Source organism: Halictus rubicundus, chromosome 2 (assembly GCF_050948215.1).
Source record: "Halictus rubicundus isolate RS-2024b chromosome 2, iyHalRubi1_principal, whole genome shotgun sequence".
In the NCBI taxonomy this organism is placed as follows: domain Eukaryota; kingdom Metazoa; phylum Arthropoda; class Insecta; order Hymenoptera; family Halictidae; genus Halictus; species Halictus rubicundus.
The window spans coordinates 8,453,927-8,469,759 of record NC_135150.1 but is presented as its reverse complement, the minus strand read 5'-3'; the positions used below and the strand labels follow the sequence as shown (position 1 = coordinate 8,469,759).

General features: G+C 37.5%; 1 protein-coding gene across 1 annotated transcript in view; it reads right to left on the bottom strand.

Annotated features, from left to right (window-relative positions):
* Positions 1–12,791: 12,791 nt before the first annotated feature.
* Positions 12,792–15,833, bottom strand: part of LOC143361991 (uncharacterized) — a 59,754-nt gene continuing 56,712 nt past the window's right edge. The window contains exon 4 of the mRNA XM_076801758.1: positions 12,792–13,106. Within this exon, the coding sequence (XP_076657873.1) occupies positions 12,885–13,106 (222 nt within the window). The 3' untranslated portion in view covers positions 12,792–12,884. The remainder of the gene's footprint in view (positions 13,107–15,833) is intronic.

Below are 15,833 nucleotides of genomic sequence, written 5' to 3'. Positions count from 1 at the left end.
TGAACACTGCTTTGCGAAAGTAATTCAAGCTTTAAAATGAGTCGAGGCTTATGGTAACACTATCTGTTTTTACGAAAATATCGACAATTTTTTCGAAAATCGGAAATGTAGTGTTTCTTTTTGGATCCACTATATGTGTTCTTTCTTTATCGAACATCTCAATTATCGAGCATTGTTACGCCAGTAGAAAGAATGTCTGAAAACGCGAGGAGGCGGCAAAGAATACGGGGAACCGATAGACTCGACTTTTTCGATGGTGCGAAGGAATTGAAACGAAAGATCGAAGACAGCCTGTCTCCGCGTTCTTGCTCATTTGAAGCGCGTCAAGTTCTTCGCGTGTTTGTTTCAAAAGGCATAGAGCAAAACGCTCGTCCCGCAAAAGCGACGTTCAAATTGCACACAGGTGTCACGCTGCTCTACAGCAGGCGACACGGTCGCGTTCGAATATGACAAAGTAAATGGAAGCTTTTATGCAAACACGCGAACCTCCCGAGCGCGCGCCGCGCCGCGCCGGCTCGAGTTATCTCAAGTCATGCTTTGAAAACGTACAAAGCCTTTTTCTTCTCCGCGAGGGAAGTTACCCCGTCACGTATCGTTCAAAGAGACATGATCACGGAATTACGACGAGTAGGCGGTAGTGCATTAAGGAATAGAAGTTCCGACGGTTTTCGAATTATAAAACTTCATTCATTACGCGACCATACGTGCCGCGCTAGTCAAATAAAATTGCCCTGCAAGGTTCTTGTACGCAGTAATGGCGTCTCCCTAGGCGGAGGCGTGTACTATTCGAACGAGACCCAAGGGGACTTCGTACCGTGGCATTACGAAAAATTTCACGATATTAATGATTCCTTCTCGCGTTTTAACTTAGTTCTGACCTCCATGTCACTTCCTGCAAAAAGCGGTATTCGCGGGACTTTAATGTAACATTAGCGGCGAGAACCGAGTGGGAAAAAGTTACAGTGTCACGGAGATTCTCGTATACACGACCCAAAGCATACCACATCCTAGCCATGGACCATTATTTATTATTAATATTAAACTGCGGATCTCTGTGCAAAATGAAAGTTTCTTGCATGAGTTACGAGAAGCAAAAATTAATACTCGAACAATCCGTTAAAATGACGGATTTCAGATTCTTTATTTTGCAGTTGCTGAAATTATGTGTTTCACTTACGGAGCACACTTCTTCGTTCCGATAGATTTTTTGTCTTCTGTTGGAATAATTGGTATTTTTAAAAAGCAGATTAGTCGCTTTTAGTGCTCGCTTGTTCTAGTGTTAGATAAAGATTTATTTCTGCTCCCAATAATTTTAAAAAAGTTATACGTAAGGGAGAAGTAGATGATAGCGATCATTTAAGCAGTAATTGTAATAAAATCACCATAAAAGATGAAGGATTTATTACAAATTACTTTTTACAAATTTAGACTGTTAAACTGTTTATAAGATATAAAATTAGTGGTTTTCATATTGTCGTATGCAGTGAAATTAACCCAAAAATACAATATTCTACATGGACAAAGAAGCAAAGTTTATGTTTTATGCAAAAGAAAGAACTTTTACGCAAAATATAAATTTTCTGCATGGATTGCAAGAAACAGAAATTCTACAAAAATTTGTTACTCCTACTAATTCCAATTAACTAACAATGATATAACAATATAAATTCCTCCAATTTATTGTTGCTTGCTTCACTACTTTTTCACAAGTGCATAAAATTCGCAGTATACATACAAATTGTTACTACGCAGATGTTGGTTGTTACGAAGCCATGTATTTTCCGTAGAAAACATTTTTATGAAGTTCTGATAATAGCTGCAACGTTACAGGTGATAAAGTAGCCCCGTCCCGTACACATCATATACACCTAACGATATAAATTATTATGAAAATCGTAATACCATCTCTGTTGTTCGGTAAAGCGAGTAGATTTATTGGAGTTCCACCGCGAACATGATAAGGTTCTAGGATAGAAAAATAATCACAGCGGGACAAGAACAATTTCATACACGTCGTTCGTTTCGCCGGTTAAAGGTGTGAGGACCAAGATGAAGGGAGTAAAACCGGGTCAAGGAATATTAACCTCGGCTACGAAGACGACAAGTTTAATGGGCGACTCGCAGCGAGATATTACCCTTATGTAGCACTATTCAGTCGAACGCTTTTGAGCCGTTGGCATCGTAAACTGTCGGTTTATGATACACGTGGCTAGAGCCTGCAGCCGTGTCACGGATATACGGGGTGTAAAATACGTACCATCCACGCTAATACAAATAATTAAGCGTTAGAGTAACTGCACCTAATACGGCGCATCTGATTTAAGAAACTTGCCAGAGCTAGAGACGTTCCTTCTTCTTCATCAAAAGTGGCATCGAAACACGCCAAGATTAATATACTTTCACATGTTAATAGTTGACACGCAAGCTGCCAATTTAAAACTCTCTGGAAATTCAAAAACGCCAAGTAATTTAGTCTATGTAACCAAGACTGGAAAAATAATTCCTCTTTCAACCTTTCTGCACCTTTTAATCTTAATCAAATTTTATTTTTTCCAATATATTACAGCACAAATTAATGTCTAAATGTGGTCGAAGAATAGCGCCCCCATACACATACAATAGACGTGCAGGTGAACGTGTTAACTATGTAAATGTCTTGAGGTAAAATCTCAGTGTATGAGAGAATCTCATACAACATTATTTTTTCTATGAAAATAAATACTCATTCAAGTACAAAGGATGAATAATTTAATTTTAGTATCTTTAAACATTTCTGTAAAATTATGATGATTATGGTCGAATAATATAGCGACCGTCAATATGTACAATTATATTCCGATATAAGATGACGCTTTTTACTTAGAAATAAGAAAATCGCTATCCCCGCTTCTTCATCTTCACCCAAAATACGACGAAAGTCGGTCCGAAAGAAAACTGTAGTGTAATATCAGTGTGGGTCAGAAACGACTCCGGCTTAGGAATCGTAGAAGTCCGAGGGTTAAAATCATAATTTAGACTAATTCAGTATTACATCGATTACGATCATCAGTTAAAACTTTTAAAATGTTTTAAAAACCTTTCTTTTAAATTAAAAGTAGACATACAATAAACACTTTCTTCCCTCTTCTGTGAAATTATTACAGGCGAAGAAGTTCTAATTAATATAACCATAAAACTAACAAAATATCAAAATGTAGAATTAAACTTTCTTTCGTGCACCCAGTTTCTTTATTTGTTTCATTGTCTTAAATAAACTATCAATTTTCTATCTTCTTTTGTCATTTTCTCGCTTTCGTTGTTTTGTAAGATGTAGATATTTATAAAAAATTCAGTGCTGCTTTAAAATAAAATTTCAGTTTATAAAAATTGCGGTGGTTATCGTATGCATTGCTATTTAAATTTTATTTTCTCTGCCAGTGCATAATATGCAAGGTGTGTAAAATAAATGGTGGATCGGGTAATGAAACAAACTCCAGATTCAAGTTTATTACGAATTTCTTGTAAAATGTGCATCTGCATGTGCATCGTCTTCATAATCAAACGGATTATCCACACAAATCGCTTTAAATCTATCCATTCTACGGAGCACGAAGGTATAAAATGATTCTTCATTTAAATGTTGAGAATAGATCTCTCGTCTGCTTGAACGAGCACGGTCTCGCACAATATTCAACTGTTTCAGGCTCGCTGGGAATTCATACATATTTAATCGTGCTTATGTAACGAATCATCTCTTGAGCATCAATTTTTCCTTAACGACTATGGAGTTCCCATGTTATTCGAGTAGATTGAATTAAACTTCGCGGGGCGAACATTTTCGGTCGTTACGAACGGAGTTTGCTAGAATAACGTTGCTCCGGATATTAGGAGCACCGCGGCAAAATAATGTAAATCCACGTATTATTAACACAATTCAAACCATCTCCCCCGTTGCAATAACCTGTGTTCATTGTGAAGGAAACATTAGCCGCGCTACGGTTCTCGGAAACCCGACAGTAAGCAGCTTCTCCATACGCTACGGAGAAAAGCTGAATCGGGTTGCATGTACAAGGAAGTTTCAACTTTTGTTGCACGGGAAGGATCCAGCAACAATTCTTGGCTTTGTGAATTATCATTTCCGGAGACGAGATATCCTAAATCGTGTTCGTCTCGCTATACAACTGTCGTGGCTTAGGCACAGTTAATCTTACAGATTTTATACGTTTATGGCAAAAATGATTAGGTGCAATTTAACACTAGAACTACCGAACCAGTCAAAATGGCTGGTGGATGATTTTTTCTTTCACGATTAGTGAAACTATGAAAACGTTTTCACGAGAAATTTTTTAATATATCTCTTCTTTGGAGTACACGTTACCATAAAAATCGTACGAAACTTGAGCAAATTCAATCTTGCTGTTATTACAAAGGGATAGGTCTAAGTCACGTTTAGGGCTCGCTAGTGTTAACTATTTAAACATATTGATGTATTATTCAACTTGTTAAAAGTATTAAAGAAAGAATAAAATGTCTACCTGACTCCTGGCTTTTTCTCCGACACTTTTGACTCCTGACATTTTTAATTGATACACATTTTGAAAACGTATTTTTTAAATTTTTGTGTCCGATGCAATTTCTTCAAAATTTCTTTTTCGCGACAGCTAGTAAACCTATATTCTCCAAAAAATACAAGATATTTGACTGAATTCTGAAAAAGGGTTATTGTCATTTTAATAGTGTCCGAATAATCAGTCACTGCATAGGACAGAAGCGCAGAATTAATTTATTGAGAATTGACACAGGTAAAAAAGTGTTAAATTTGCGCCAACCGAGACCACGCTGACTGTACGGCGTAAACGAGAATGGGCGGGGAACGCAATCCCGCCAAAAGAGGCACACGACTAGTGTTCCTTCTCGAGAATTCTTACTCGAGAAATGTTATAATTAATTATTTCTCATTTCTCGAGAAATTCCAGTATTTCTCGAGAAATTTAAATCCAGGAAAATTCTTATGAATCTCATTTATTTTATAACATATAAATTCTTAAATTCTCTTAAATTCTTATTTAAAACTTTAGAAAAACTGAATACTGAATTGAGTAATGAGTTTCTTGTTGTTATCGAAGAAGAAATATCTAAAAGAAGAGACAAGATTGTTGTATCCCTTATAAAATATCTGCATAATCCAGAGTCTCTGCAAAAAGATTCAGAAGATACATTTTTTTATTTAACATCCAAGGCAGATATGTATAAAATGGCAAAACAAATTCTAAGCAGACTTTTTGGAAAATATAACAATGATTCTTATGAAAATGGTGAAAAACTTTCAGATTCTCAGAATGAGGAACTATCACTGGAAAAACAGTTAGAATTAGAAATTGCAGACAGCCTTCAAGAATTTAGTGTCAAGAGTTTAGCGGCAGAAGAAAATAAATTCCGGACTCTAACAACGAAATTACAAATTTTTTAGTCCACTGGAAAAAAGGACACCCAATCTTCAGCAACTTTTGGACGTTCTGTATACGATAAAGCCAACATCCACACAAAATGAAAGAAATTTTTCTACGGCTACAGATTTTGTTACAAAGAAAAGAGAAGTAGATTGTCTGATCTACATTAGACGCATTAATGCTTCTTAAGAAGTCATTTCAAAACAAAAGCGTAATGTTTCACTTTATAAAAATTTGGTAAAAGTTTCCCAATATTTTTTTATTTTATTAAAAATTCTCGACAATTCTCGAGAATTGTCGAGAAATATAGTCTTATTTCTCATTTCTCGAGAAATGAAAAATGTTGAGAAATCAAGAACACTACACACGGCTCACAAACCGCTAAAGAGGGCGCAGCGATCACACTATACATGCACATTTCTAACACTCCCCCTATCGATGTTCCCGTGATAAACATTCTTACAGCTATTCATACGATTTATAATTATGACATACCTATGACTTCATGCATGCTTCATTCAGACATAACATTTCTATACATCTTTCGTGTTTAATCTTAGCTCTTTGGTCATTTCGGCCAATGCGACGTACTCGGCCTCCATTGTTGACGCTGCTACGGATTTTTGTTTTTTTTTTATGACCAACTAATTGATCCTCCTGCAAGAATTACAAGATTTCCGGTACAGGATCTCTGGTCGTCAGCGTCTCCTGCCCAGTCAGCATCACAATATGCTTCCATTCTCTTATTTTGTGTTTTTGTACACTATCCCGTAGTTCATTGTGGATGCGATGTATCGAAGTACCCGTTTTGCCATCTTCCAACGTGCTGTTCCTGGATTGGAACAAAGGCGGCTTAAAGCGCTCGCTGCAAAAGATAAGTCTGGTCGTGTTGCGTTTGCTAAATAAATAAGTCCCCCACAAGTTTTCTATAGGCTCGACTTTTCATTTCATCTTATTCTTTTTTACTCTTTAGCATTAAATCTTTGGTTAATATTGCACCAGGTTCTATTGGAGTTGATGCAGTCTTTGAACTCGTCATGCCAAAATTCTTGATTAAATTTTTGATATATTTTCGTTGTGCGAGTTTAATACTTCCTGTAAGACCTTGTCTTTCAACGTTTATGCCGAGAATATCGTTTACTGCACCAAGATCGTTCATCTTGAATTTCTTACAGAGACTATTCTTTGCTGCATTTAACTCGTGTAAATCTATTGACGCAAGAATAAGATCGTCTACATAAATGATTATAATAATTGTACATTTTTCATTAGATGTGGTATGTACACAAGGATCAGTTTCAGTTCTGCTGAATGCCATGTTTCTTAAACAATAGCTTGTTTCAAGCCATACAAGAGTCTGCGAAGAAGGCATACTTTGTTTTTGTTATCTGGATGAATGAACATTTGCGGTTGTTCCATGTATGTTTCGCGGAACAAATCAACCTGTATATACGCTGTCACTACATCCATGTGATGTACGTTTATTTTTTGCAACTGAAGCAACAAACGGTGCACGAATTGTCTCCAATATGGCAACAGGTGCAAAAACTTCTCGATAATTAACACCTTTAGACTGCTGATGACCTCCTGCTCCAAGTCTAGCCTTGTAACGATCCACAGTACCATCCTGCTTATACTTTATTTTAAATACCCAACGATTCGTTAATACCTTTTTATTCGTAGGGCGATTAACTAACGACCAGGTCTTGTTTTCCATTAAAGAAGCATACTCACTTTTCATTGGTTCTAGTCATGTCTTTCTATCAATTCGTGACATTGCCTCTTTTATATTTAATGGCTTCGTTAATGTCCAGTTATTCTCCTCCGCTGGGGGTTGGTAACTTTTCCTAGGTCTGCCAACTGTACCCGATCTGATTATTCTCGGTCTTCCAGGACCATGTTTCCTGGTTGGTTGTGGGGCGGTTTCTTCAAGGGATTCATCCAAGGATTCATACTCAGAGAGTGTATTATGTGACTTTGCTTCTTCTTCGTCCCTATGTGATTCTGTTTCTTCTTTTTGATGTATAGGATTTCATTGAACGTATTCAAATTCATCATATTTGTCTCTATCTGTAAAATCAGGTGTTTTAATATGTTCATTGTTATGATCAATCTGCTTTAATTCTTCGTGAAAACAAACGTCGCGTCTCTTGATGATGGTTTTCGTGCCGGGTTCCCAGGGTCTATACGTCTTAGACTCGGTGGGGTATCCCACAAGACCATAGTTTCTGCCTTTCGCATCAAATTTACATTTTCTTGGACCCTTATCAAGTGCTACAGCTTTAATACCAAAGATTGCATAAACTCGAAATACGGTTTTCGTACATAACGTTTTCGTAGGGCAGCGATTTCTAATAAAACTCGCGGCATTTATCGCTTCCGCCCACAAAGATTTCGAAAGACCAGATTCGAGTAACATACAGCGCGCCATTTCAACGAGAGTACGGTTAATTCTTTCCGCGACGCCATTCTGCTGGGGTGTATATTCAACGCTAAGCTGTCTTTTAATTCCCTCGGATTCTAAATTCGGTACTTTTTCGCATTATCTGACCGTAAAACTTTTATTACGCATCCAGTTTCTTTTTCGACGCGTGTTTTGTAGTTTTTAAATGCCATAAATTTTGCCCCGCCTAAATATGTGGTTCTAAAGGTACCGCAGATGTCGGAATGAACAATATTTAATGATAGTTGATGAATTTTAGATTGATCACAAATCTCACATTTAAAATTCTTTTCATCCGACTTTAAGTTAACCCCATTTACAAATTTTTGTTTATTTAAATTTTCTAAATCATTAGGATTCAAGTGGCCATATCTACAATGCCATCTTCTCAGATTGCTTTTATATCCATCTGACGGAGTCTGAGCCACTTCTGTACTATTTTCATCCACTACATATAAACCACCATGTCTTTTCACAGTCATTGCAACTGTGCCATCAACGCGTTTCGCTACTGCATATTCTTTCTTAAAAATTACGGTATAATCCCTATCAGTTATACGTGAGACTGGCAATAAATTACCTCGGAAGTTCACTTTTAGTTTGACGTCACCAGCACCAGTTGATGTTACGCAATGGCAGTGTACACCTTTGCACATACTTTGTTATCAATGCGGTCAAACTTGTCTCTGTCTACGCACATATGCATTGTCACACCAGTGTCCAAACACCAACTTGGAGTTTTCTTCGGTTCAGCATTCAGCACCATCGCACTCATGGCATCTTCCATGTTGTTCACAGTGTTTTCCCTTTTCGATTTACCGTCTGCTGAACGATGTCCATATTTTCCACATCTGAAACAATTTGCTCCCAATTTTCCTCCCCTGGATCTTGTAGGACGACTTTTAACATTTCCACGATAGCTGTTCTTATTGTATGCATGACCTTTGGCAGCCAATGCATCGTTATTAGGGCTCGATTCATTGGTTAGTTGGTCCTCGAGCCTTGCCTCTTGTTCTATAAGCTTTACTTTTAATAAATGAATAGTCGGGATATCATCCCGCGACTCAATAGCGGTACAGAATCCATCATATTCACTTGGCAGTGAATTAAAATAGAATGAAATAGAATGAAATAAAATAAAGTAATGTAGGACAGGCTAATAAGGTAATATTTCTCTGTCTAGTTATAACCTCGGCTAAGACAATATTACTCTGTCCTAGGTGAATAAGGTTATTAAGTAATAAAGAGGAGGGGGACTAATTTACTTAATGACTGACCCTCGTATTTTTTCTCGAAATTTTATCCATGAGAGAGTATGAATACTTGTGCAACGGGTTTCAATGCTGCATCATCAGCGATATTTAAATCGTTCACCGGCTGAATCGATTAATCACTACCCTAAATGTGCCAGACCACTTCATTTATTAACATTTTACATTCGATATGAATTTTTCTAGCTCCTTGCCATATATATTAATTGCAAGGTTTCAGATCAATATACTATTCCATTTCGTCTGGTGCTCTAATTATACATTGATGGACAATAAATAATTTGTAAATAATTTATAAACAATGACAAAAATTGATAGAACTTTTAAACATGAATGTATAGACACAGTTTCATACATTTTCTCTACTGTTTATTTTACTATCGACAATAAATGTTAATAGATTTGACAAGTGAGCTCATTTATGAAATTTGTCAACTACCGACAAATTCGTGAAACCATGAATCGAAATAAACAACTTCATCGGCAGAAACATCGAGGATTGGCGAGAGGTAGAGAGAACGGGGTCAAATCGAAACAGATTTTGGAGAAGGGAGAGGGGCTTCCAATTAAGGGGCGTAGGTACTGCGGGCCGAAAGTGCCACAAGGACATCGTTACAGCACCAAGATCGCCATTATGCGGCGCAAGGACGACCCTAACGATGCGAGCCTTCGTGATTTATGATCCGGTGGAACGCGGCGGATTATGTATCTACGGGCCAACTTTCCCGGCACACTTTGCGGGGACTAGATTAAGAGAATAATGAGGCTGGTTTTTGTCGCTGCCCCTTCGACGAGATTAACCCGACGAGGGCGTAATATGCAACCATTCACGGGTTCACCGTGAGGCCGCCATCATCCTTCCCGACAACGTTTCGCCCCCCGCGAGTTTTACGGTTTCCGTTGGAACTACAAGCAATTACGTTAAACGAGACACAGGTGTGTTGAAATCGACGAGGATTTTGCGGTCGTTTCACTGTCCCGAATTTAACGGTGTTTCAGAGATAATTCATGCGAAGCTGGGTGAAATTACAGGGGGGTACATCGAAGCTTGTAATAATTAAGTTTGTGGCCCGTGGGGACGTTTTAATATAAAATGTCCTCAGGTTCACCCTTGCGCGAGAGCCTTTTGTGAAGGGTCACCGGGGTAATGTCGAGTACCGTTCATGAATATTATTTCGATGGATACTTGATAACATATTAAACGTGTCGTTTCTCGCGAACAAACGTTTATTGTTGCGAATTTTCGTCTACGATAAATCATCATGTCCCGCGCGGAACAAATGCAGAATAGGAAGGGATAATGTCATCAACAAAATGGAAATCATTAGTTCGCGATCTCACTCTTCGGGTCGAATAAATTAAAAAATTAATTACGGGATTATATCGGGGTGCGAAATCGCCCTCCGACGATGGACGTTTTTTCCCGGAACAGTGAGTCGCAGGAGTACTCCCATGTTCTTTAAAAGTGAATACTTTTTTCAAAACATGGGCTAAACTAATTGAGATTTTTTCCCGTGGAAACAAAATTTTTGAAAATATTGCTATTGGTCTTTATTGGTTTTTATGTGGGCCTGTATCGAAAATTTAAAAATCACGTTTTGTAAGTACAGTGATTTTTCTATATACATATGTCGCCAAGGCCTGGATGATAAACGTCGCGGAATTATTCCCTCTACCACGGTGTATATCCCGTGAGGGGTCACGAGGCCCGAGAGGCCTCGGACGCCGAGGGTTGTAAACATAACACGACTCCGGTATGTCTCCTGGGCTATAAACGACGATGGCAAGACTCGTGTTAATGACATAAATCGAGAATTCACTGTACAGTCTTTAAAACGTGGGTCTAGCCAGGGACATATATCGGGCAGGAGATACAATTCTTTAATCCACGTCGAACGTAGAAAAGGACAGCGAAGTTCTAGAGGCCTCGGTTTATGACCCCTCACGGGGTATACCCCGCAGCAGTGGGAATAGTTCTGGGACACACTGTATGTGTCAATGAGCAAACACTGTATGTGTCAATTATACACCACTTTTAAGAACTGCACGAACACTCATGTGACTCGCTGTACGTAATTGAGGATGCTTAGGATTATTCACTGCTTCATTTGTCAATTTTTTTAACGTATTCTTTAAGGTAGTTTTTGTAGACCCATTAACCTTTCTATTGTTTCCAGTATAACGGTTATTCGTTTAGTGTAATCGCCAGGGATTAAACGACGGTTGCTCTGGCTAAAAATAAACTCGGGTTACATTGTCAGATAGTTAACCTGTCATTGGTAGTGATTTTTCAAATAACATTTCATTGATGTCAAGCAAAATTGTTGAAACTATTATTTTTTTATACGAAACTGAAGTCACCTTTGTTCTTTTAAAAAAATTGTGTTTTCGTACTTGGAACCTTGATACGCTCCTCCAAAACAGTTACATAAAAAAGTTCGAAAAAATCAACACATTAAGTTTCATTTGTAGCGTCAGATATTACGCAAATATATTTTGCAACAGAATTAAAAAAATCAAACCAGTATCTGTAAGCAGAGAATGGATGAATTTCCACCCTGAAGAGCGCATGAGAGTTGACCCAGTATTTTAAAGGCATCACCTAGTCATTAATTTTCTGGTGACGAATTTCGATCAAACGTTGTGCAATCGGGAGCAATTAAAAAAAAGATCAATGGTTCTAGATAAAATTACATGGAAAACATATTGCAAAAAATTGATGCCCATCCGTCTAAATAGAATGAAAATCATCAAAACCGTGCTCCTTCCAAGTGTTAAATTACATGAGATATGTTATGGTAGTATAATGTTACATATCATTTTCATTGCCTAATTCATAGAGTAATTGATATCGATCCACGAGCTAATCGGCTATATGTAATATTAGATACGAATTTGAGGATTAAGTAATGCATACAGAGATGCAGCAAATGTTTTGAATATTTGAATATTTGAGACGAAATTGGTCCCCACTACTGCAGCGTATCCTCCTTGAGAGAAGTATATGTTACATTTACATTTTATGTTATTTTTTTTTTTATGAAGCTTTAGCCAGCGTATTCGTAGCATTTTTGTGATTAAAATGAGACCAAACACGACACAATTTAGATCATATTTAATTATTTAATTCAGGATTCAGTAGAACTTCGACTATCCGAACCGATGATATCTGAATTCTCATGAATACTTGTTTCACATGCAAACAGTTCAATCTAAATTTACAACACTATTCGTTGTACTTCGTTGTACAAATTGTGTCGTATGTGGTATCGTTCGAACCAAAAAAATGTCACGAAAACGTTGGTAAACGCTAAAAAAAAACATAATTAAAAACAAAAAGGTTTTACCATTCTATAGGTATTCTTTCACCGACATAAATGACATTTCAGGAGTTTTTATATATACGTATGATGGCATTACGGTACCAATTATTTGACTAACTCCAGAAGTGTAATCTGTAAGTGGTTAAGAAGAGAAAAACTATCTGCGTGAGCAAAACTTTTCCATTGCCGGTAATTCACAGGGTCCTCGTGAAATTCTCATTAAGGTGATTAGCGGATATCTATCGCGGCCGTGTTCCATTTTGAGCGGTATCCACGCGGATCTGATTTATTATCACTAACACCGAAGTAGTCAGATCAAAGGGCATATATGGTGGAAATTGGAGCCGCAAATTGCAAGTTCGGGCCTCTGACAACGAGATACGGGCGGATAGGTAGACGTACGTACACAAAGACACATTTACTCACCGGACACCGTCAGATGGACAGTTCTGATTAATGGAGGATGAGCACTGACTTGACACTCGTAGAGGCCACCGTCGCGTTCAGTGGCCGAGTGCAAAAGCAGCCTCCAATCGTTCGGTTGTTCGAGCTCCAGAGAAAACCTCATGTCGTTCGCGTACGTGTCCAGACCAATCGTGAGCAAATGGAGTTCTTCTCCTCGTCTACGAACCCAGGACACCTGGAAAGAGAATGAGTTAGAGGTTAAGTGAACGAACCTCGCTGATCGATTCATTTCCCGATCAATTTCAGGCAAATATTTTACATTCATTAACCTGCTTGCATCATCAGCCCTCGACGGGTGAATAGAATTCGTGTCTATGCATAGACTGAGGGGCGTAGTCTCGTCACTATATCCTGATTAGTAAATACAGGTCGGTTTGTTTATAATAATTTGTCATTTTATCGTACAAAACGTCCATGGTTCACGAATTAATCCTATTGCGTTATAAGTAAGGATAAAAAATAATGCACTTTTCACGAATTCTTTTTTATTGAATTAAAGTAGAATTTCGAGAAGTAAAAGAAAACTTCATACTGCACTAATTTATACATATTGTTTGTACCATAGTGACCAAGATTGTAGAGTGTATACGTAGCCTGATACGATAATATTAGATAATATTATAATGTCAGATAATATTAGATAATATTGTACTATTATATACGGCGTGTCCCAAAAATGTTGTATTTTCTTGAATCGAGTAATTCCTGAGGTTATTTGTAGTCACTTTTTCCTTTGCGTGACCTGTAGCCGCGCTCTGATTGGTCTGTATTTTTCGTTAATAACTCCTTAGCAAAGCTGCGGAGAACATTTTCGCAAAGGGAACGGTACTTCAAATGACCTTAAGAATCATCTCTTTTAAGGAAGTACACTTTCGGGACACTCTGTATAGAATGAGACACCTAACTTGATCACCTCGAATAACTTCCAAATGATGCGTTGTATAAAAAATTATTTCTACAGATATGACATGGTATGAAATGAAGTTCTGGGATCACATTATTATGAACAAAATTATTATTTGCAGATAGGCAAAGAACTGTGTTAGCCACGTATGACGGGCGTGGCATTCAACGTGTTAACGAATATTTTTCGAATAATTTATTTCGATGATGCCTACAGATGATGTTAGAGTTGATGCGTGTATATATATTCTAACGTGTGCATTTATTATCGTAACGATTACATTCGATTACACAAACACGTGCTCTGCACGTTTTGTGTTAAAAATCGCCATATTATGGAGTTGTCAATTGTTTTTTTTTTGCGCACGCATCTAGCCCCCCCCCCCTCACCCTTCACTCGGGAGCTCACGTCAGATGACTGCCGAATATATACAGGCGCGGATTACAATAATACTCCTTCACAGATGAAGTCTACAGTTTATGGTGAAACTATTAACCCTTAGCACTCGAATGGCGACTGTAAGCCGCCACTAAAAATTGCTGTATCATTATTCAAAATATTTTTTACATTATTAAACGTGTTTGTATTTAATAAATTACTAAACACTTCGGTATTGTACAAGTAAATTGCACCATTTTCGTATATACAACATGAAAAAAAAATATTCAGAATGAAAATATTTTAGGTCAGAAGAAATGTTTCGTTTTGGAGTTAAAATAGCTTCGAGTGCAAAGGGTTAATATTCTAAACTGTTATAGTGTAAAATATTATAGTATATTTATACATATATTACCCACGATGGCAATAATTAAAATAAAGTATACACTCTTTTAAATCTTTTTAATGAATGATTATTATTTTTTCTACTTTGATATAAAAGGTAGCTTTAAGTAGCTGAAATATTTAATTGATTTGATATGCCTACAATGTAAACATTTGTCAACGCGAATATTAGTTGACCATAAATTCGTCACGTTTGAAACAACTCTTTATTTCGAATTGCACATATTGGTTTACTCGCATTACTCGAAAGTGGAGCAGCCTCTTTATTGCATCAGTTTCGTCACTCTCAGTTTTGTAAAATAATATAAAATCATCGTCATATGCGATTGAGAAAATAAAAATATTTTCTGTAATAAAAGCAGTATTATTAGGTACTAGATTTTGGTAAATTATAATACAGTGGTATTATAAGTACAATATTCATTCCATTTGTTACCAAACTTCAAATAAGTAGTAGCCTCGCCAACAATGAACTTCCGAGTACAACCAGGAATACAAACCCAAGCCCAGTCTTCAACATTATAATTCCATGTTTAGAAATCGGAATACATGAATGAGCGAAGAAGAACGCATGCGACAGAGTTTCAATCAGAACTGTCTGAGAATGATTCCAAGTCAACAGAGAGAAAATGGGAGAGAGGGAGAGAGGAGAGAGGCAGAAGGAGAAAGCTCACAGACATGTATCGACGTTTCCTCGAGTGTTGTATCGAATGAAGGAGTATTCCAAAGAGATTCGACGCGGAAGAGCTTCTAGCAACGACGAGGTGTGTATCAATCTCAGTCGCGGGGCCAAGTTATAGCAATGTAAATTTAATGTAAATCGGACATCCTGTCCGCGTTGGTGCACATCGCGTTCTGGACCAGATACGAATTCGAATACCATCTTCCAGCGGACCTACGCTTCTCTTGACACATGCCACCAGAGATAATCACCTTGTAGATCCCGAGTTCAAAGAGACCGCCGTTGGACGTCTCTGTCCAAAGTACGTAGAAAAACCCTGGAGGAATGAACATTTCCACGAGAATATCGGAACGCCACGAATCTCGTCTAAAAGCTGCCGCAAACAAGGTTCGTATTTTCGCGAATTTCCACGCAAACAACGTAGCTTTTGATAGTTATACCCCGCAAAATTAGAGAAACGCCCGGTTTTCGTCGATATTTAAACCGTTACTTCTCCGTAACCAAAAATCACGCAATCAAGTTTATTTTACCAA